Source organism: Schistocerca cancellata, chromosome 1 (genome assembly GCF_023864275.1).
Source record: "Schistocerca cancellata isolate TAMUIC-IGC-003103 chromosome 1, iqSchCanc2.1, whole genome shotgun sequence".
Lineage (NCBI taxonomy): Eukaryota > Metazoa > Arthropoda > Insecta > Orthoptera > Acrididae > Schistocerca > Schistocerca cancellata.
In genome coordinates this window covers 1169996402-1170017423 of record NC_064626.1, presented here as the reverse complement: position 1 = coordinate 1170017423, position 21022 = coordinate 1169996402, and the positions used below count along the sequence as shown (strand labels likewise).

General features: G+C 43.3%; 1 protein-coding gene across 2 annotated transcripts in view; it reads left to right on the top strand.

The window, feature by feature from the left end:
- The first annotated feature begins 17030 nt into the window (after positions 1 to 17030).
- LOC126163338 (trypsin delta-like) overlaps positions 17031 to 21022 on the top strand; it is a 122721-nt gene continuing 118729 nt past the window's right edge. For both annotated transcript variants that reach the window (XM_049920170.1, XM_049920169.1), the window contains exon 1: positions 17031 to 17146. In XM_049920170.1, coding sequence (XP_049776127.1) covers positions 17089 to 17146 — 58 coding nt within the window. In that variant the 5' untranslated portion in view covers positions 17031 to 17088. The remainder of the gene's footprint in view (positions 17147 to 21022) is intronic.

Below are 21022 nucleotides of genomic sequence, written 5' to 3'. Positions count from 1 at the left end.
ATTATTATTATTATTGTTATTACCTGTCATTCTCTTGGTACAACAGACTATTCGAAGGATGAGCTATTGAAAAGTCGTGGAATTTTCAGCTAAAAAACAGACGATCACCTGGTGGGCCCAAGATATATACGTTTTATAGACAGAAATATGTCGCATATTATACATCAGGTTCGAAACAGAGAGGTTCCTAGTGGCTTCACCGTTAGTATGAATGTGACGTTTGGTCGCACTGGGCATACTGGGTAAGACATTATGCAGCTGTGGGTTACTGATTTCTCCAGAAAAACTAATAATTGTTTCTCTCATAAAACGAACTAGACCAGGCTCTTTGAACAGTGTTAAGTCTCTCCTCTAATAAAATACAAATAAAACCTCAGGGTAGGTTTCTTGGAGCTATGAATCGGTTGGGATCCTCACATGAAAAAAAAGGTTGCAAGTCAGAGTGAGAAACCACTGATCCTTACGAGATCAGTGACAAACCTACGGCGAGGAGCTCAACCCAACATTCTGCTTACTTTACAACTTATAGCATATAAAAATAGTAGAAACCTAGTTGAAAGAGTAGGTCTACGAAAAGTACTGCAGAAGGCACGTTTAGTAATGTTAAATTTGGGCCCGTGTGCCGGTTAGGAGCTTGTAAGGGGCCAGTAATCAGCAAGCCACACAAATTAATGATGCGTACACATCCTGTAGACTTTCTCGTTCCAAATCATTTCGATATACAAATCGTTCCAATGACGTATTGAACATAAATCTAACTACGAACTGGAGTTGGACGCCGTACATAATCATGCCTGCCTGCAATGTTTAAGCTATAGTTTTAAGTTGCCATCCGCTATTTCGCACTTACAGTTAGTGGACTCGAGCGGAACTCCTTTGAAGCGCATAACCAATGTAAAACACTAACAAGTAATTTTTTTAAGTTATAGTGTAGCTAATTCCTGATCTAAATCAACTGCAGTGATCCAAGTGGACGACCAAGAAATGTTCTGTCACTGAACCATCCACAAGGAAAACAGTCACCATTGTGATAGGTTATGAATTATGTGGTGTGATGATGAAGGAAAAAAACTCTCTTATTTAGGAAATTTATAAGCCAGTCTTTATCAGCGGAACAAAACACTTGTGCAGAGTCACTGACTTGTGAATTACCTTGACATCAAGAGATGCTACGAAAGTGGAAAACCGCCTGCTGCGTTCGGTTTCGCAATAAATATGTCGTTATGTGTACCCTTTATGAAACTCAAAGTATTGGCTGCGAAGCACCACCATGACAACAACTAGCCAGTATTTTTAAGTAGCTAGTTCAGCTTACCAACAAAAATAATAAGCTTTCATCTGATAACAAGTCTTAAGTGACCAGATGCACTCTGGGACAAACATATTCGGCAGTGCCGCATTCTTAGCATATATACGAAAACTAAGTGTACTTCGAAGGCATTTCAAAGAGATTACACAACTCATACGAATGAGGCATTGTAAAACCAAGGACAGCTTATCAAACAGGTACTTAGGTTTCTTGTAATCTGGATAAGACATACAGGAATGGTTTTCTCCAGATCTTCAGTACTGATTAACGCAGCTCACAATCAGACTTCGAGGACCTCGCGCTGCTCTTTTGAAATTTTTGCTATAATAGCCAACTGATTGGCAGCCAGAAGAAAGTAGTGCGTGAGGTCGGAGAGAGAAAACGGAGACTCCCGCGTCGCTTGTACTACAGTGAAGAGCCAAACAAACTCATACACCTGCCTAATATCGTGTGTGGCCCTAGCGAGCACGCAGAAGAGCCGCAACACGACGTGGCATGGACTCGACTAATGTCTGAAGTAGTGCTGGAAGGAACTTACACCATGAATCCTGCAGAGCTGTCCACAAATCCATAAGAGTACGAGAGGGTGGGGATCTCTTCTGAACAGCACATGCAATGCATACCAGATATGCTCTGTCTGGGGACTTTGGTGGCCAGTGGAAGTGTCTAAACTCAGAAGAGTGTTCCTGGAGGCATTCTGTAGTAATTCGAGACGACCTGTGGGTTGTCGCGTTGTCTTGCTGGAATCGCCCAAGTACATCGAATGCACAATAGAGATGAATACATGCAGGTGTTCAGACAAGATGCTTACATACATGTCACCTGTCAGTCGTACCTATCCACTCCAACTGCACACGCCCCACACCATTACAGAGCCTCCACCAGCTTGAACAGTCCCCTGCTGACATGCAGGGCCCATGGATTCATGAGGGTGTCTCCATACCCGTACACGTCCATCCACTCGATACAACTTGAAACGAGACTCGTCCTACCAGGTAAAATGTTTCCAGTCATCAATAGTTCGATGTCGATGTTGAGAGACCCAGGCGAGGTGTAAAGCTTTGTGTTCTGCAGTCATCAAGGGTACACGAGTGGGAATTCGGCTCCAAAAGCGTATATCGACGATATTTCGTTGAATTGTTCGCACGCTGAGACTTGTTGATGGCGCAGCATTGAAATGTGCAGCAATTTGCGGAAGGGTTACACTTCTGTCACGTTGATCGATTGTCTTCAGTCGTCGTTGCTCCCGTTCTTGCAGGATCTTTTTCCGGCCCCAGCGATGTCGTAGATTCGTTATTTTACCGGATTACTGATATTGACGGTACACTCGTGAAATGGTCGTACGGAAAAATCCCTACTTCACCGCTACCTCGGTGATGCTGTGTCCATCGATCTTGCGCCAACTATAAACCACGTTCAAAGTCACTTAAATCTTGATAACGTGCCATTGTAGCGGCAGTAACCGATCTAACTACTCCGTCAGACACTTGTTGTCTTATATAGGTGTTGCTGACTACAGCGCCGTATTCTGCCTGTTTACATATCTCTGTATTTGAATACGCATGGCCGGCCGTTGTGGCCGAGCGGTTCTAGGCGCCTCAGTCCGGAACCGCGCGACTGCTACGGTCGCAGGTTCGAATCCTGTCTCGGGCATGGATGTGTGTGATGTTCTCAGTTTAGTTAGGTTTAAGTAGTTCTATGTTCTAGGGGACTGACGACCTCAGATGTTTAGTCCCATAGTGCTCAGAGCAACTTGAACCATTTTTTGAATACGCATGCTTATAGCAGTTTCTTTGGCGCTTCAGTGTATTTCTGGTGGCAGCTGCACACAGCAGGGTTAGTTACTTTATTTCTCGTAGGGTTCATTCGTGGTGCAAGCTTTCCACTTGCACTACATTCCGGTTGCATTCTTAACCCACATGTCAGATACGTAGTTGTAACAGACAAGTGTCTGTCTTGAGTGTAGCGTGTAGCGTCGTGTTCTTTCTGTCGATGACGAGAGAGCAGCAAATCCGTTGAGCATAACGTCGCCCTCTGACGAGAAATCATCATCATCAGTGATGTTTATATTATGTATCTACATCTACACGTACATCCACTGGACATGAACGCGATACTTCGGCTGAATATGACAAGTGGGAAACTCGTCGAAACGCTGCGGCAGCACGGCGCCACGAGTCGACTGACAGTCAGAGAAGACTTCATCAATGAAATTCACCGAGAAAGCGTGAACTTTCCCAATAACACTTCTTGCTTGATAATAAAGGTCTATGAAACGATATAATCACTCTGAGTTTGACATTGACAATAATGGGAGCAGATATGATCGATAGATTAGGCTCCTTATCTGAACTGATATTTTTTGGTCGCCAAGGACAACCTAACTTTTTGTTGCGCAGCTCCGTCTACTTCACTGATAAACATATCCACGACACTCTTAAAATTAATACTGTCGATTATTTTATAACAAATAATAGCAGAGTAATACAATAGCTTTTCATAATGTTAAGTCATTTCATTGGGTTTCTTACATAAAATGTACATCTTTGACTTTTTTCCACCTCCCACATTCCACATCTCACCCTGTCGGCGGCATCCATGGATCGTGCCTGTTGTAATGTAACGCAAGACTTACTTGAGAAATCACACTTCAAAGTTTGTTTAGCAGTCAGTTTGACATGTTCCTGAAATAAGAAATGAACCTCAAACAGTTTTTGAGCAATGTACACTGCAGCACACTCGTAAGGACGACTATGGCTGCAGAAAATTCAAGTAGTAAGAAAAGAATGGTGGTGATAGGTAGGAGTCACAGGAAAGCTGTAGGCCAAAAGGTACAGGAAAAGCTAAGCGTAGAATACCACGTCGCAAGAATCGTAAAACTCAGTGTCAAACTTAGCTAGATGACTATGAATATAGGGGCGTCTTTGAAGAGGGATGGTGACGAAAGGGATCAGGTGCTTGTAGTAGAAACCGGAAAAAGCCTGGGTAACAACTTAGATTAGAGTAATACAAGGTGAACTAGATAAAACAGCACACACTCGTGTGGGGTTTGTGGAATTTTTCAGCCTTTGGATAACACAGCTGTCAGTCGTGTTAATATGCAGGATGTTTCCGTAAAAGCGTGCAAAAATTTAACGGGATATAGAGGATGCTCTATTGAACATTTTGAGGTAGGGAACCTGGGGTCAGAGAAGCCAGCTTATGGAGATTATAGGAATAAAACCATATTATTGCGTATTCTGTTACATCTTGAGGCTTTTCCTCATCCCACATATGGCTATTCCCATGAACCGGCCTTCCATGCCGGTGGATCCAACTTCGAACATAGAACACGTCTCCGAACGTAACGCGCGGCAGATCCACATTCAAACCAAATCCCGGATGTGGTCTACTGTCAATCTGCATCCCAACATCACCCTGGATATAACGCGTGGCGGATCCACAACTGAACACTTACTCGGGTCTGCTCTGGGTCGTGCGAGCCTTTCGCGACACAGGCACACCGAAAACGGAGCAAACGCACTGCAACTGTAGAATATATGGTTGGAGGTGACTGGATGCATTCGAGTACAGTGCTATACAGTGCCGTCCGACCAGAGAAACAGTGCATTTGTAATGGCTGGCAAGTGTAATACAAGCAATTGTAGTATACTGAATGAGAAGTGATGTCATGGTCGCATGGGTGGAAGTGACATAAAGTCGATAAAATTACGAAAAATGACGGAAAATACGTAAAAATTGAGGGTTAATACCTCGAAGTGCAGGGATATTGAAGGAGTACTTTCATGTCTTCTGGTAGGTGCAGAGCAATTCTTGCACATGGGAACGTATATGTGACAGCAAGAGGAATACGAGAAAACATGGAAGCACTGGGAATCAGGAAAACAGTCATTTTTTTCGTCGAGGCAGCATTTTACTGTGTGTCTGTTGAGGTAATAATGATACGCAACTGCTGCCTTTGATGCTTTCCTGGCAAAAGGAGAACCATCTGCCTCTAAACTTAGTTGCATCTGCATTAAAAAATGACAGAGTGAATGGAGTGATCGGTTGAAATGGAGTTGTAACGAGGTACGATTTAATGGTAGACTGATGATGCATTCTAGAGAGAGGGGTAATGTCGCTGCAGGTCATTTGACCATTATTTTCCGTTGTTACGTCGGGAGGCATCTGTTATGTGACATGACCTGCGTTCGACTCGTATACAACTGCGTGTTCTGTGTGTGACTTAGAGCTCTCGCTACTCGCAATCGTTTCAGCAAACATCTCAGTCATCAGAGGACTTCCATCTGCTGTGTGATGAAACATGTCCATCCTTTTTTGACACATTTTTCTAGAAGCAAGAAGATTTATACGACGTAGTCCATTCCCCTGCCTAATCTTGGGCATCAAATCGAGTCTTCAGTTTCGTAATTACGATCATTCTAAGTTAGCGCCAGGTGTTTATGAGGTACTGAAATCCCCATGGATACATCTGCTTGATAGATGTCTGTCCACGGAGTTAGTTACGGCATGACGTGTAATTTCACATATTAAACACCGCTGCTATGCGTTTGTCTCTTTCTTTGTAAGAGATGTTCTCCGTTACTAACGATCATTTTATATAGCACTGATGCGAGCATAGTGTAATTTCTGAACCGTGATTGGAAGTGAACAGTGGGCGCTATACATCTCTGGAAAGCTATATTGTGCATGTATCACACAGAATCGATGTTTTAAGTAGTTTTTTCATTTTACAGTTTGTCTCTATAGTTTATCGTGGAGAAACCTGCAAGGAGAGTGTATGTCATGCGCTGGAAATATATTTCTTACATTGGAATATTAACAGCGTTGCATCTCACACGACTAATAGTTCGGAAACCGTGCCACTCTAACATTATAGCTTGTTTTAACTGCAGAACCGTGTAGTCTTAGGACTGCATGTGTTTATGTTCTCTCTTACCAATAACTTCTTCGTACTGACCCCAGACACTAAAACAATAGAATTTATAGCACAGTTGATTTATGTAAAATGCTTCAAACTCCGTCTGTCTGGAGCTCCATCATGCATAAAAACCACCCGTTTCTTTTTCTTTCTAATCGTCTGGTATTACAGCACAACACTTTCATATCTACTACTATACACCGATAAGGGTTGCTAACCTCCTCAACATCCGCGCATCTGGCGAAATCTTGTGATCTTAGGTGGGTGCGGGACAGTAGTTACTGACTCGGTTCGCTCTACTCCCTCACGAATCGCGGAATGTAGCTGTCTACTTCCGGTCAGCTGCAGATTAAATCGGTGACAGAGCTGCAGGGAGTGTTGGCCAAAGAGAATGCGAGGAGATCTTTCAGTCTCTATCTTTATCCTAAAAATGAGAGAATGCTCTGTAACTCCCATCCGCATAGGAAAAGTTCGTAAATTACGCACTATGCTCTAAGTGCTAGAAATATGTAGACCGTTGTCTAGTATACTCTGATGTATATGTTCGAGAGTTAACAATGAATGGACGTACTGCACAGTTATCTGTCTTCATTCACAATGGAACTCGCAAAGTAGAGGAGGGGCGGTTTATTGATTATACAAAAACTGTGAAGCATGCTGCTGCGTCATTGGTTGGTGTTAAAAAAAGTGGTTCAGATGGCTCTGAGCACTATGAGACTTAACATCTGAGGTCATCAGTCCTAGAGAACTTAGAACTTCTTAAACCTAACTAACCTAAGTATATCACACACATCCATGCCCGAGGCAGAATTCGAACCTGCGACCATAGCAGCTGCGCGATTCCGGACTGAAGCGCCTAGAACCGCTAGGCCACAGCGGCCGGCTCGGTGTTGAAATTATGTTAAAATTAGTAAAATTGGTCGCACTATCAATTGTGATGCTTATTACAGTACATCGACAGTGTCTTTTCCATCCCATCCATTCACTTGCACGCTGTTGATTACCACGTAATGGTTGACTGACATCGCTTGTTTGAGATGGAGAAAGAGTCTTGGTGGAGAGCCAACGCCTTCCGGGGATGGCTAAGCACCGGAACAGTGATCGCATACATGACTGCAGTAGGAGGAATCAATCGAAACTGAGCACTGAGCCATCAGCTATTCCATCACTGTGAAAGATGAGTTTAAATGTAGAGGCCGTCAATCACCCTTGGACAGCAGTTTGGGAACGCTCCACAGCGCCCCAAAACTCTTCAAGTTTCCATATGTTCTGACTGCCTGTTATTTAAAATCATCCAGTGTACGTGTTGTGGCAAAAGCAGCAACATGATATACACCGTCCGACGTCTAGTTTTCTGTGAGGGGCAATGGATCAAAACGTGTTACTGGCAATTCAGAACCTGTCGCAGACATCGGAGTCGTGACAGAAAAAACATAATGTATGGCAGTGTGCATAGCTTGCTACAGCAGAAAAATAAAACAAAGCAGGGACCCTCTCCTGCGACTGAGTCTGTGGGCTATGGTCCTCCTACAGTACACTGGTCTGTGCAAGAGACTTCGATCACGGGTCACCTCCTCCTATGGGTCAATAACTGTATATTTAATAGGACCACCACATATGCTCCATGCTGGTACGTAGGCGGTATTTGTTTTCGATACATCGGAAGAGAGAAATGTGGTAAAAATATTATCGGGTTCTCTATCGGATCAAGTTAGCGCAGCCTTTATAGTTCGTAATTTTTCTCTGTTGGATGGTACAGAATAATGATGATAAAATGTTTGGATGGTAGACGTGAATGCACCCTTAGGGATGCAGATCTGCTTCAGACTGCAGTACCTGCATGATGTGGGGTCTTCCTAATTTTCCCAATAAGAAATACCACCATGACTGTTCGTACTGTCTTTTATTTTACCTCGTGCTGCAGGAGCAGGCTTCGTTTGATGCTGACCTTACACATCGTACATGGTTGGCGGAGATACGACAACAAATGGTTCAAATGGCTCTGAGCACTATGGGACTTAACATCTGAGGTCATCAGTCCCCTAGAACTTAGAACAACTTAAACGTAACTAACCTAAGGACATCGCACACATCCATGCCCGGAGCAGGATTCGAACCTACGACCGTATCGGTCGCGCCGTTCCAGACTGAAGTGCCTAGAAGCGCTCGGCCACACCGGCCAGCAGCTACGACATTTTCCCATTTCCACTGAGTGGTGAAAACGCTGTCCTGTAGCATTAACTCATCTCATTTCCTTTCTACACGGGTTGCAGAAGGTGTAGATATCGCGCTCTCCGATTTCTGTTCAGATCCGACTTAAATTGGAATGGTGAGATGCGCAAAGCTGCAGGGATGGCGGGGCAGAGTTTGAGGAGCAGTTACAAGATGCATAGGAACTACGTAAAACCAAGTTGGAATTTTACTGTAGCAGATAGGTTCGAAAAAGGTGACTCGTTTCGTGATATAAGAGTGGCATGAATATTGTTCGCCAGTGGCTGCAATCATTAAAAGACGTCTCCATAGGATCCAACGCAAGTATGTGACTGAATGGACAGACTTGATTCCATCTACATCTACATGGATACTCTGCAAATCACATTTAAGTGCCTGGCAAATGGTTCATCGAACTACCTTCAAAAATCTCTGTTATTCCAATCTCGTACAGCGCGCGGAAAGAATGAACACCTATATCATTCCGTACGAGCTCTGATTTCCCTTATTTTATAGTGGTGATCGTTTCTCCCTATGTATGCCATTGTCAAAAAAATATTTTCGTATTCGGAGGAAAAAGTTGGTGATTGGAATTTCGTGATAAGATTCTGTCGCAAAGAAAAACGCCTTTCTTTTAATGATGTCCAGCCCAAATCCTGTATCATTTCTGTGACACTCTCTCACATATTTCCCGATAATACAAAACGTGCTGCCCTTCTTTCAACTTTTTCGGTGTACCCCGTCAATCCTATCTGGTAAGGATCCCACACCGCGCAGCAGTATTCTAAAAGAGGACAGACAAGCGTAGTGTAGGCAATCTCCTTAGTAGGTCTGTTAGATTTTCTAAGTGTCCTGCCAATAAAACGTAGTCTTTGGTTAACCTTCCCCACACCATTTTCTATGTGCTCCTTCCAATTTAAGTTGTTCGTAATTGTAATACCTAGGTATTTAGTTGAATTTACGGCCTTTAGATTAGACTGATTTATCATGTAACCGAAGTTTAACGAATTCCTTTTAGCACTCATGTGGATGACCTCACACTTTTCGTTATTTAGGGCCAACTGCCAATTTTCGCACCATTCAGATATCTTTTCTAAATAGTTTTGCAATTTTCTTTGATCTTCTGATGACTTTATTAGTCGATAAACGACAGTGTCATCTGCAAACAACCTAAGATGGCTGCTCAGATTGTCTGCCAAATCCTGTACATAGGTAAGGAACAGCAAAGAGCCTATAACACTATCTTGGGGAACGCCAGAAATCACTTCTGTTTTACTCGATGACTTCAATTACTACGAACTGTGACCTCTCTGACAGGAAATCACAAATCCAGTCACATAACTGAAACGATATTCCATAAGCACGTAATTTCACTAGAAGCCGCTTGTGTAGTGCAGTTTCAAAAGCCTTCCGGAAATCCAGAAATACGAAATTGATCTGAAATCCCTTGTCAATAGCACTCAACACTTCATGTGAATAAAGAGCTAGTTGTGTTTCATACGAACGATGTTTTCTAAACCTATGTTGACTGCGTGTCAATAGACAGTTTTCTTAGAGGTAATTCATAATGTTTGAACACAATATATGTTCCAAAATCCTGCTGCATATCTACTGGCCTGGATGTGTGCACTGGTTTCTCCTGGGATGGGCTGGACGTTCTTCTGAAGTAAGCTGGCCCACAACTGTTGTAACTAATCCTTTATATCCCGGATGCTGGCACTGCAATGTAGTTTATGTCCGGGCTGGTTCAAAAAATGGTTCAAATGGCTCTGAGCACTATGGGACTCAACATCTTAGGTCATAAGTCCCCTAGAACTTAGAACTACTTAAACCTAACTAACCTAAGGACATCACACACACCCATGCCCGAGGCAGGATTCGAACCTGCGACCGTAGCAGTCCCGCGGTTCCGGACTGCAGCGCCAGAACCGCACGGCCACCGCGGCCGGCGAGTCCGGGCTGGTACTGCCCACGTTCTGTTGAGAGCAGATCCGGGATATTGCTGGTCACAGGACTACCTCTCACAAACATTTCGTATAGCCACATGTCATATGTGGATAAGCATTACGCCACGCTACTGTAGCATGAGAAATAATGTGTGAGGACCCAGGATTCCATGACACAATGTTATGCCGTCAGAAATCCCTCAGTCACAACCAGCAGTGACCTGATGTCATACTCGATGGTTCCCTGCACGCTTAGCGAGGTGTAACACCGCTTGGAGTTACCTCTCGTAAACACTGGAAGAACTGGACCTCTTTCTGGTTCCCCACCATACTTATGAATGATGGTCATCTGGAGTAGTGCAGAACTGCAATGCAACGCTGAACACAATACAACGCCATTCATGGGCAGTCCAAGCTGCCCAATCATGGCATCACTCCATGTGCTAAAGCAGATACTGCCATTGTGTTGTTAACTGCAGCCTAGGCATTGGACCGTAACTCTCCAGTACGGATGCTGTTAATCGATCAGTCATACGGGATGACTCTGAATGTTGCTGGGAGTCAACTGTTTGCTGTCAGATGTCAGGCGCAAATATGAATGGCGTTATGGGGTGATTGTTGCACAATATGGCGATTTTACCCTGTGAAGATCGGACGTAGTCGAACGACTCCTTCACGACGACCCTGCCTGCCCTCACGTTCCCATGCAGTACCATGTAAGAACACTGTCACATCCGAATGCCTCATGAATATGGGTATTGCGCGATTTGACCTTACAGCACTTTCAAACACTGTCAGGTGCTGCTAACGAGTCTTGCACGACTATACATTTCCGTGTTCTCCACAGTAATCACTCAACATCTGACGCTATTCACGCCCATTATGGGGCTGGTTAGAAAACATTTTTCGTAAGAAAAAACTTATTCTTAGACCCAACTCCTAACTCCATTTTCCCTTATACCCATACGTTCGCCTGTGTCAGTTTTCGCTACTAATTGTGATACGCACTATATACTAGGGCTGTTGATATTTTTAAAAATATCGGGAATCGGTTATATCGATACTTAAAAGACTAGGGTTGTCGGATCTCGATATATCAAATAAAGGTACCGATCTATCGTAGGAAGAACTACCGACGTACCTGCCTATAAAAATATAGGCTGTTCATTGTAAATATAATGCCGGTTTCAGAGCTGTATATTTAAGTATTGATTTATGATTAGTTATTCTGTACATCAACGAGCTAGCAACCTACCTATCCCCCTTATAGCAGTAACTCAAAGGAAAACTATACACTTTCACACTTGACGATTGCCACTTTGCTAACAATGGTAACTGCATGTAAGTGGCACAATACAATGTGTACGACGGTCCGTCGCCAGGTTTCATCAGATTTGTTTTGAACACTTCCCTGTTTCTTTGTTTCTGCCAACGCCAGTGACCTAGCAGTTGAGGTGACAATATTGCGTATTGGGGCTAAACGATGGAGTTTCTGTTGGTAGCGGCGAGCGCCGATTATGTCAGCCTTTGCCTTCACACGTCTCCACCCACCGCTAAGACTGTCTTGTCATTTAGTTTTTTGTTCATAATTTTCAGTGACCGTTTTTGAAGAATGTCAATGTGAAGAAACAGCACACAAGTTGCGTTCAAAATTGTTTTTTAGCGCAACTGGTGTGTGCATGTCCTCACATCCTAGATCTTGTTGTTCCATTCACACCGCTACGCCACAGTGCAGTCGGACTACTTATTTTGTGCCGCATACACTTGGTACACACATTAAAAACACAGGGACTGGACTTGATGAAAGCTCAAAGAATAAAAAAAACTCCTTGACGCAGTGAAAATAATATTATGTTCTCCTACAGCTACAAAAGAACAACTTCAAATACTTACCAAAAATTGTGAAAAAATATAATAAAAAATAAAAATATCTGTGGTCGATTTTGCTATTTTCATATCAATATATTGGTGGAAAAAATATCGCCTGTTTATACCGATATACTACTCTTTGGACAAAATATCGATATATCGATATTTTATGAATAGCAGTACTTTATACAGATATTGCAGCAGATAGGCTATAGCGCTTCTGTCATCTTTGCGCCCCAACAGACCGCTACTCTGTGTATTACGCCTTGTATAGAAACGGTACAGCTGTGGCATCCCTCCCAGCCTCCTAAGCGGCCGCTTATGTCACTTGGGCGTTGTCCGCTCCGGTAGCTGAGTGGTCAGCGCGACAGAATGTCAATCCTAAGGACCCGAATTCGATTGCGGGCTGTGTCGGAGATTTTCTCCACTCAGTGACTGGGTGTTGTGTTGTCCTAATCATCATCGTTTCATTCCCATCGACGCGCAAGTCGCCGAAGTGGCGTCAAATAGAAACACTTGCACCCGGCGAACGGTCTACTCGACGGGAGGCCCTCGTCACACGACATTTTCACTTGGGCGTTAGACCGCCTCTGGTGCCCTGTTAACCTTACTAGGCTTGGTGGCAACACTAAACATGAACAACACTAGTACACTCTGGTGGCTGCTCTAGTAGTCACAGAGAATTACGACGCTTATCATTTACATACTCAATGACAGTGTATAGGATACGTGTACAAAGTTAACGTTCCCATCTGATCGTGTCTTCCCGTTTTTTCATTTTTTTGTCTGGCTACAGGCCGTCACTTACGTTAGTAATAAATATATGTCCAAGTGATGGCACTCGTAAATGTTATTGTCTTTACATAAATAAAAGTATTATCTTCTCAATAACTTTCAAATCGTGGGCTACATCCTTAATTTTTTATTTATAAAATTAGTGAATTTCCTCGTAGCACTTTTGTTGCCTACGTCTGCTCTCACTTTCAGAACTCAGGTTCATAATCAGATTAACTAACTTAATAAAAATGAACCCTGAATTGCTGCTTTACCCATGTATCACCACAATAAAATAAAAACAGTGAATAGTTTTGGGAGTGTGAATGAGAACAGTCGCATTCAAAAGTAATGAGAAGTTTTTGTTCATCCTTTTATAAGTATAGCGAGCTGATCAATCTTACAAAAAACGACAAACACAAATCAGAAATGGTGCTTGATTGGCAAAGCATTCATTGAGGTGGAAACTATACAAATTCTCCCCTGAATTAATTCCTTTTACATCGAAATCTGACTATTTACATGAATCCAATGTGAGGTCCAATTCTATTCAAATGGTGTATCAATGACCAAGTACACCGCAAACTATGGTTCACCGAAGAAGAGGGAGCTATGAATATCATTTAACAATTCTATGCTGGTGCAGCAATACTTTACCCTTTCACCTTGATTCAGGCGGCAGCAACATACGGCATGCTGTGGCCGAGGAGCGGCGCACTGCGGCAGGTGTAATGTTCCGACGCGTCCACGAAAATTTGTAAAGTACGAGGACTGGCCTTCTGATTATTAGAATGCGGAAGACTTCCCTATCGGAGCCCTGAAATCCAAGCAGATTCCAGTGTGAGTGCACCCATGCGCCAGTCTGGCCAAACCAATTTGACTCACAGGCACGATGGTCCATGCTGGAATCGTAAAATGTTACATGGCCGATTCACGACGAATAAGTTCACCTTGGTGGCGCATGATATGTTCTGGATGATATGCAGTTGCACCATCGGTACAGTTGAAAACTGCCACTGGCTCTTAGCCCATCACAAGTTACACACCACAAGTCTCACCCACCGGGGAAAGAACTGAAGTTCTCCATGAGGGGAGGATGGGAGGACCAGAAGATGAAGCAAGGAAAGAATCACCATCAGTTTCCACCAAGCCTTGGTACGGGAGTCAAATCAGCAAAAAACGAAAAAAGGAAAGACACCTCCACATTGTATGAACCAGCCAAAATACTCATTGAATCTCCCCTCTTCACTGTTCCGCTGGACTGGTAGCCGATCTAGACACAATACCCGGGTTCCCACACTGGGGAGGCAAGCGCCTGCTTGGTGTACAATCAGCGACTCTACATCTCTCTTGTATGAAAAAAGAAGATTTTAGACTAGGGAGGCGTCGTTCTCACGGTAAACATAGCCATGTTTCGGCAGAAAACGTCTACCTAGTCGGGGCTACAGTCCCTCATTTGTGGACAGATCTAATTTTTCCAGGCCGATCATTTCCAATTTCTGGAAGAAGGTTGTTAAGTTTCCCTGATAGCCGTGCCCGTGGAATATATGTTTTTGCCACTCGATAAAAGAACCTGGCGACTCCATGGCAGTCTTGCCTGCACTAAACACATGCACCAGCCGCTCTTTCTGTATCGTCCTAGCTTCTAATATGAGAATGCTTGGAGTTTTATGACCATCCCACCGTTTGCACAAAAGCTAAGAATACAGCTATTCCACTTTCTGCCAACTGGCCTCCTTTGCAACGGTCTGTTGCTTTGTCCAGGTAAAATGTTTTGCCAACTGGCGCCTTCCTGCTGCGACCCTAAGTGGGAAGAGGGGAGTGTCACTGCCCAAGAAAGTCCCTCAGCAGGTAAAAATCCACAAAGCACTGCTTCCTAGAATCTCTCGCACGGCCAGGTCGCTGGACACAGCATTTATGGTCCTCAGTCCATCTTTGTCCCTGGTCTGCATTACCGCCACTACCACTCCTCGGGTACAAGTTCTCTACAGGCCACACATGCAGTTATATGAACATTCTGCACACAGTTTCCTCATTTAAAAACTCATAAATCACACATAAGAAATTTAATACCGAGATTATAACCTAAAATATGTATATTAATCTGACAGTGTTGTTAAAGTGAGAGAGTGCCGTGCCACCTCTCAAGGCAGTGTATAGGAATGATCTTCCATTTAACCTTTATTAAGGAGGATTAAAGAGTAAGCGACAGAAGAAATTGTCAACAATGTTTTTCAAATGGAAATTTTATTTTGAGAAAACATGCAGTATTGAGGTCAGCGCAACAAATAGTCATACCTCCACCTGATGTACCACGTGCAGAGTTATCAGAAAACTGGGTAGAATACATGAAATCTTTGGATGTATTTATTGATGAAACTTGATGCTGGAAGAAACATATAACTAAACTGCCCAAACAATTAAGTTAAGCTACTTTTCCTCTGAGGATAATTGCTAGTCTTGGAATGAAAGGAATTAACTTCCCGCATATTATGCATAATTGTACTCAATAATGTCGTATAGAATAATTTTCTGGGGTAACGCATGATTTATGACAAAGTACTGATTATACGAAAGCTAGCAGTAAGAATAGTATTTGTTGTTTCACCTGCAGTTGTCTTTGTAGGTACCTCGCCAAAGGGTTCAACTTTTTAACTGTAACCTTACAATGTATATTACTTTCTTTTATGACATTAATGCTCCACTGTTTGTCATTTAAACAAAATATTTGAATTGATTCATGAATTTGTAAATTATGTTGCTCAGAAAGAAACTCAATATGCAACAACTACAATTATTGATTATTTCCCAGATAACATAAAGATATGACAGGTAGTAAAGCAAGTTTTAAACATAGCCTAGAATCGTTTCTTCTGGACAACTGGTTCTATTCCATAGACAAATATTTATTCAAAAACATATAGTCTGTAAAAAAGGAAAAAGTAATTGTAAGTATAGTTGCATGAGTAGGGTGAAGAACAATATGATGAATAATGTTAAATTTAGGCCAGTGTGCTAAGCTTGTTGTTTACTCAAATTGATCATGTATATATATTTTGTCAACTATGCTACTCCAAATAATTTCGATAAAAAATCGTAATAACGTATGGAACATTACACTGACTACGAACAGCGATTCCACTGCCACAGATAACTTTGTCTGCCTACATTGCACGTCCGCTATTTTGCAGCCAATTTGGGAGCTACTTTGAAACACGTAATAATTTAATATAATAATAAGCGGTGAAAAGAAAATTTGTGAATTTATAGTAAAACTAATTTCTTATCCAAATTAACTGCAGTCATCAAAGTCGACGACCAGCAAATATTCTCTTTCTCTGAATCATCCACAAGGAACGTCGTCAACTTTGTGACAGGTTATGAATTAGGTAGTGTGATGATGTAGAAAAAAAAATTGTCCTTATTTAGGCAATTTCGAAGCCATTCTTTGTCAGCAAAAGGAAAAGTTTGAACAGAGTAGAGTATTTGTAAATTAAATTGGTACCAACAGCTGCTCCTAAAAGCGCAAAACATTTGCTGCGATCACTTTGGCCAAACATATATCGTGATATGTACCCTATATGAATTTCGTGGAATTGACTGTGAAATGCCATCATGAAAAACAATCACACAGTATTTTTTAAGTAGTTCGTTCAACTTACCAATGAAAATGACATATTTTCATCTGATAGGTACTAAGTCTCAAGGGGCCTGATGAACTGCGGAACAAATATATTTAGCAGTGCCAACTTCTTAGTTCATACACGAATACTAGATGTACTTCGAAGGTGTTTCAGAGAGTTACACAACTCATACGAATGAGGCACTGTTAAATCAAGGTCAGTTTATCAAAGAACTACTTAGACTTTTCGTAATGTGGATAAGATGTAGAGGAAAGCTTATCTCCTCTTAAGAACGACTACTTCATCATACAGCCGTTATCGAAGTACTGATTAACACTGCTCACGATCAAATTTCGAGGATTTTGAAATCACTGCTATAAGAGTCAAGTGAGTGGCAGGCCAGAACGGAGCAGCTGCTCAGAACAGAGGGGGAACATGCAGACGACGGCGTCGCTTTTATTGCTGCTGGTGGCAGCCGCAAACAGTGTGGCGGGTAAGTTAATTTCCGGCTCATTCATGAAGCACGCCTTCCAACTTGGCTGCATTCCAGCCGCATGCATGTCCCACATGTCAGGTGTGTAGTTGTACAAGATTAGTGTCTGCCATGAGTGCGCAGTGTCGTGTTCGTTTCGTCGATGGTGAGAGAGCAGGAAGTCCACTGACCTTAAAGTCCTGCTCTGAAGGAAGAATCACCATCAACGGTAATATTTATCATGTATCTACATTTACACCCATACTCTACAACATGGTGCGGAGTGCATAACAGAATTAACTTCCCTTTGTGGCATTTATGGGAATTCTTTTCTCTCTATTGCGGTATGGAACGCGGGAAGAATGACTGTTTAAATGCCTACGTACAAACTGTTAGTAACATAATCCCTAAAGGAGCAATATGCAGATTATTGTAGAATAATCCTAGAGTCATCTTCTAAAGCTGCTTCTTGAAACTTTCTAAGTAGGCTCTCTCTGGAGAGTTGGAGTCTTTTCCCAAGTATCTAAGAGTTCAGTTTCTTCAGCATTTCTCTAACACTTGTAAGTAGGCTGTTTAGATTTTTATATTGGTAACGCCACGTAGCGCTCTGTATGAAAATCACTGGCTGTGCTGTATGCAGTCTGTGGCTGATTGGCATTGTTGGAATATTCGCTATTGTAGTGTTCGGCAGTTTATGATCTGGACGTGTGTCCTTCAGAGAGAGTAAATGTGTAAGACTGGATGTCATGAACTGATATATATATATTATGACTTTTGAACACTATTAAGGCATATGCATTGTTTGTTCTCTGTCAAAATCTTTCATTTGCTAACTATGCCTATCAGTAGTTAGTGCCTTCAGTAGTTAGAATCTTTTATTTAGCTGGCAGTATTGGCGCTCGTTGTTTTGCAGTAGTTCGAGTAACAAAGATTATTGTGAGGTAAGTGATCCATGAAAGGTATAGGTTAATGTTAGTCAGGGCCATTCTTTTGTAGGGATTATTGAAAGTCAGATTGCGTTGCGGTAAAAATATTGTGTGTCAGTTTAATGTTGATCAGAATAAGTAAAGAGAGAAATGTCTGAGTACGTTCACTTTTTTTCAGCCGTTTGAAAATAAAATAACGTAAGGGGTTTAACCAACACAGTAATTCATTAATTTTTCTAAGGGGACGTTTCACACTCTTCCACGGGCCGTATAAACCTGTCACCCTTCTATGTATACCTCCAATATGACCTGTTGAGCCTGTTTGGCGTGGGTCCTATAAAATTGAGCACCATCCTTGGAGGGATTTGTACGCAGTCTCTTTTGTAGACTGATGCATTCATTAATATTCTACTGCGAAGAGGAAAGTAATAATAGGACTAGGAGCCAGATGTTGACGGTATTCGGGCCTCACTGGAGTCAGGCAGTGCCCCGCGTGTTGAGTGGAGCGCCCCCTCTTCCGCTTCGCCGCCTTCCACATGACAGAACGAGACAATTCATCAGGAACTACCACAGCTGCTGGTTATGTCACCCGGTCATCGCCTCTCTTACAGATAATTTGGCGTGACACACAAACGCCAACACGAGCGCAAAGTCAGTGGAGAGCAGCGGCATTTAAGGCCACCCGAATGAGCGTGTCAACACTCACACAGCTGAGGCAGTTAGGTGACGTCGGAAACAATGGTACTCGGCACCGTTCCGATGACGCAACCGCGTCTGCCACCACTAGGATACGAACTGCTGCCTCCTGCCTAAGCACTAGGGGGCGACGGCAGCCACTCACTTTGCCGCCATCCACGGAGCACGACGTGAGGGTCCAGTCACCTGCCCTGTACACACCGGCCACTGGAGCGTGACGCAGCCGGCATTGGCCACACCTTCATCGACAAGAGAATCCGAGAATTCGGTGACGCAACCGTTGTAGCAGCAGCAGGGCGTGAGGTCAGCAGCTGGGGGTTGATGAACTGAGGATCAGCGAGGAGGAGATTAATGCCTAACGTCTCGTCGACAAAGAGGTCATTAGAGATGGAGAACAAACTCGGAGTAGGGAAGTGTGAGGAAGTCAATCGCCCGTGCCCTTTCAAAGGAGCCATCCCAGCATTTGGCTGAAGCTATTTATGAAAATCACGGAAAACCTATATCGGGAATAGAGTGAGCTGAGTTTCGCATGGTCTCTGTTCGCGGAATCCATGTTAATTTTTATAGGGGAGATATCCGTTCTCCAAAAACGTTATAATCAAAAATGGTTCAAATGGCTCTGAGCACTATGGGACTCAACTGCTGTGGTCATAAGTCCCCTAGAACTTAGAACTACTTAAACCTAACTAACCTAAGGACAGCACACAATACCCAGCCATCACGAGGCAGAGAAAATCCCTGACCCCGCCGGGAATCGAACCCGGGAACCCGGGCGTGGGAAGTGAGAACGCTACCGCACGACCACGAGATGCGGGCTTATAATCCATGAGCATTAAACATATTCCATAATTCTACAAGGAATTAACATCAGAATGAGATTTTCACTCTACAGCGGAGGGTGCGCTGATGTGAAACTTCCTGGCAGATTAAAACTGTGTGGCGGACCGAGACTCGAACTCGGGACCTTTGCCTTTCGCGGGCAAGTGCTCTACAAACTAAGCTACCCAAGCACGACTCACGCCCCATCCTCACAGCTTTACTTCTACCAGTATCTCGTCTCCTACCTTCCAGACTTTCACAGAAGCTCTTCTGCGAACCATGCAGAACTAGCACTCCTGAAAGAAAGGATATTAGTAGAGCAGTTGCCCGCGAAAGGCAAAGATCCCGACTTCGAGTCTCGGTCCGGCACACAGTTTTAATCTGCCAGGAAGTTTCATATCAGCGCACACTCCGCTGTAGAATGAAAATCTCATTCTGTGAACCTTCCTCAGGCTATGGCTAAGCCATGTCTCCGCAATATCCTTTCTTCCAAGAGTGCTAGTTCTGCCAGGTTGGCAGGAAAGCTTCTGTGAAGTTTGGAAGGTAGGAGACGAGGTAGTGGCAGAAGAAAAGCAGTGAGGACGGGGCGTGAGTCGTGCTTGGGTAGCTCACTTGGTAGAGCACTTGCCCGTGAAAGACAGAGGTCCCGACTTCGAGTCTCGGTCCGGCACACAGTTTTAATCTGCCAGGAAGTTTCATATCAGCGCACACTCCGCTGTAGAGTGAAAAATCTCACTCTGGAAACATCCCACAGGCTGTTTCTCCGCAATATCCTTTCAGGTTCGCAGGAGAGCTTCTGTGAGGTTTGGAAGGTCGGAGACGAGGTACTGGCAGAAGTAAAACTGTGAGGACGGGGCGTGAGTCGTGCTTTTGTTGTTCAGATGGTAGAGCACTTGCCCGCGAAAGGCAAAGGTCCGGAGTTCGAGTTTCGGTCCGGCACACAGTTTTAATCTGCCAGGAAGTTTCAGTTGACATCAGCATTATAGGTCTATAATTGTGTGCATCTGTCCTAGAGCCCTTCTTGAAAACGGGCATGACCTGTGCTGTTTTCCAGTCGGTAGGTACCCTTCGTTGTTGCTCCCGCGATCTGCGATAAACTTCTGTTAAAAGAGCAGCAAGTTCTTTGCTGTAATCTTTGAAGGATCTCATTAGTATCTCATCTGGTGCTGAGGTATTTTCACTACTAAGCGACTGTAATTGGTTCCGCCATCGATTATCACAAAATTTGCAGGCTGATTGAAAGGAGGGGCCGTATTACGATTTTTCGCAGTGAAACAATTTCGGATGAGCAGATTCAGTATTTCGGCCTTCTCTCTTTTGTCTTCCTTTTCGGTGCCACAATGGTCTCTGAGTGAATGAATACACTGTTTCGAACTGTTTCCAGATTTTAGGTAAGACCAAAACCTCTTAGGGTGTTTAGTCATACCGGTTGGAAAAATTTTACTTTAAGAGTCAT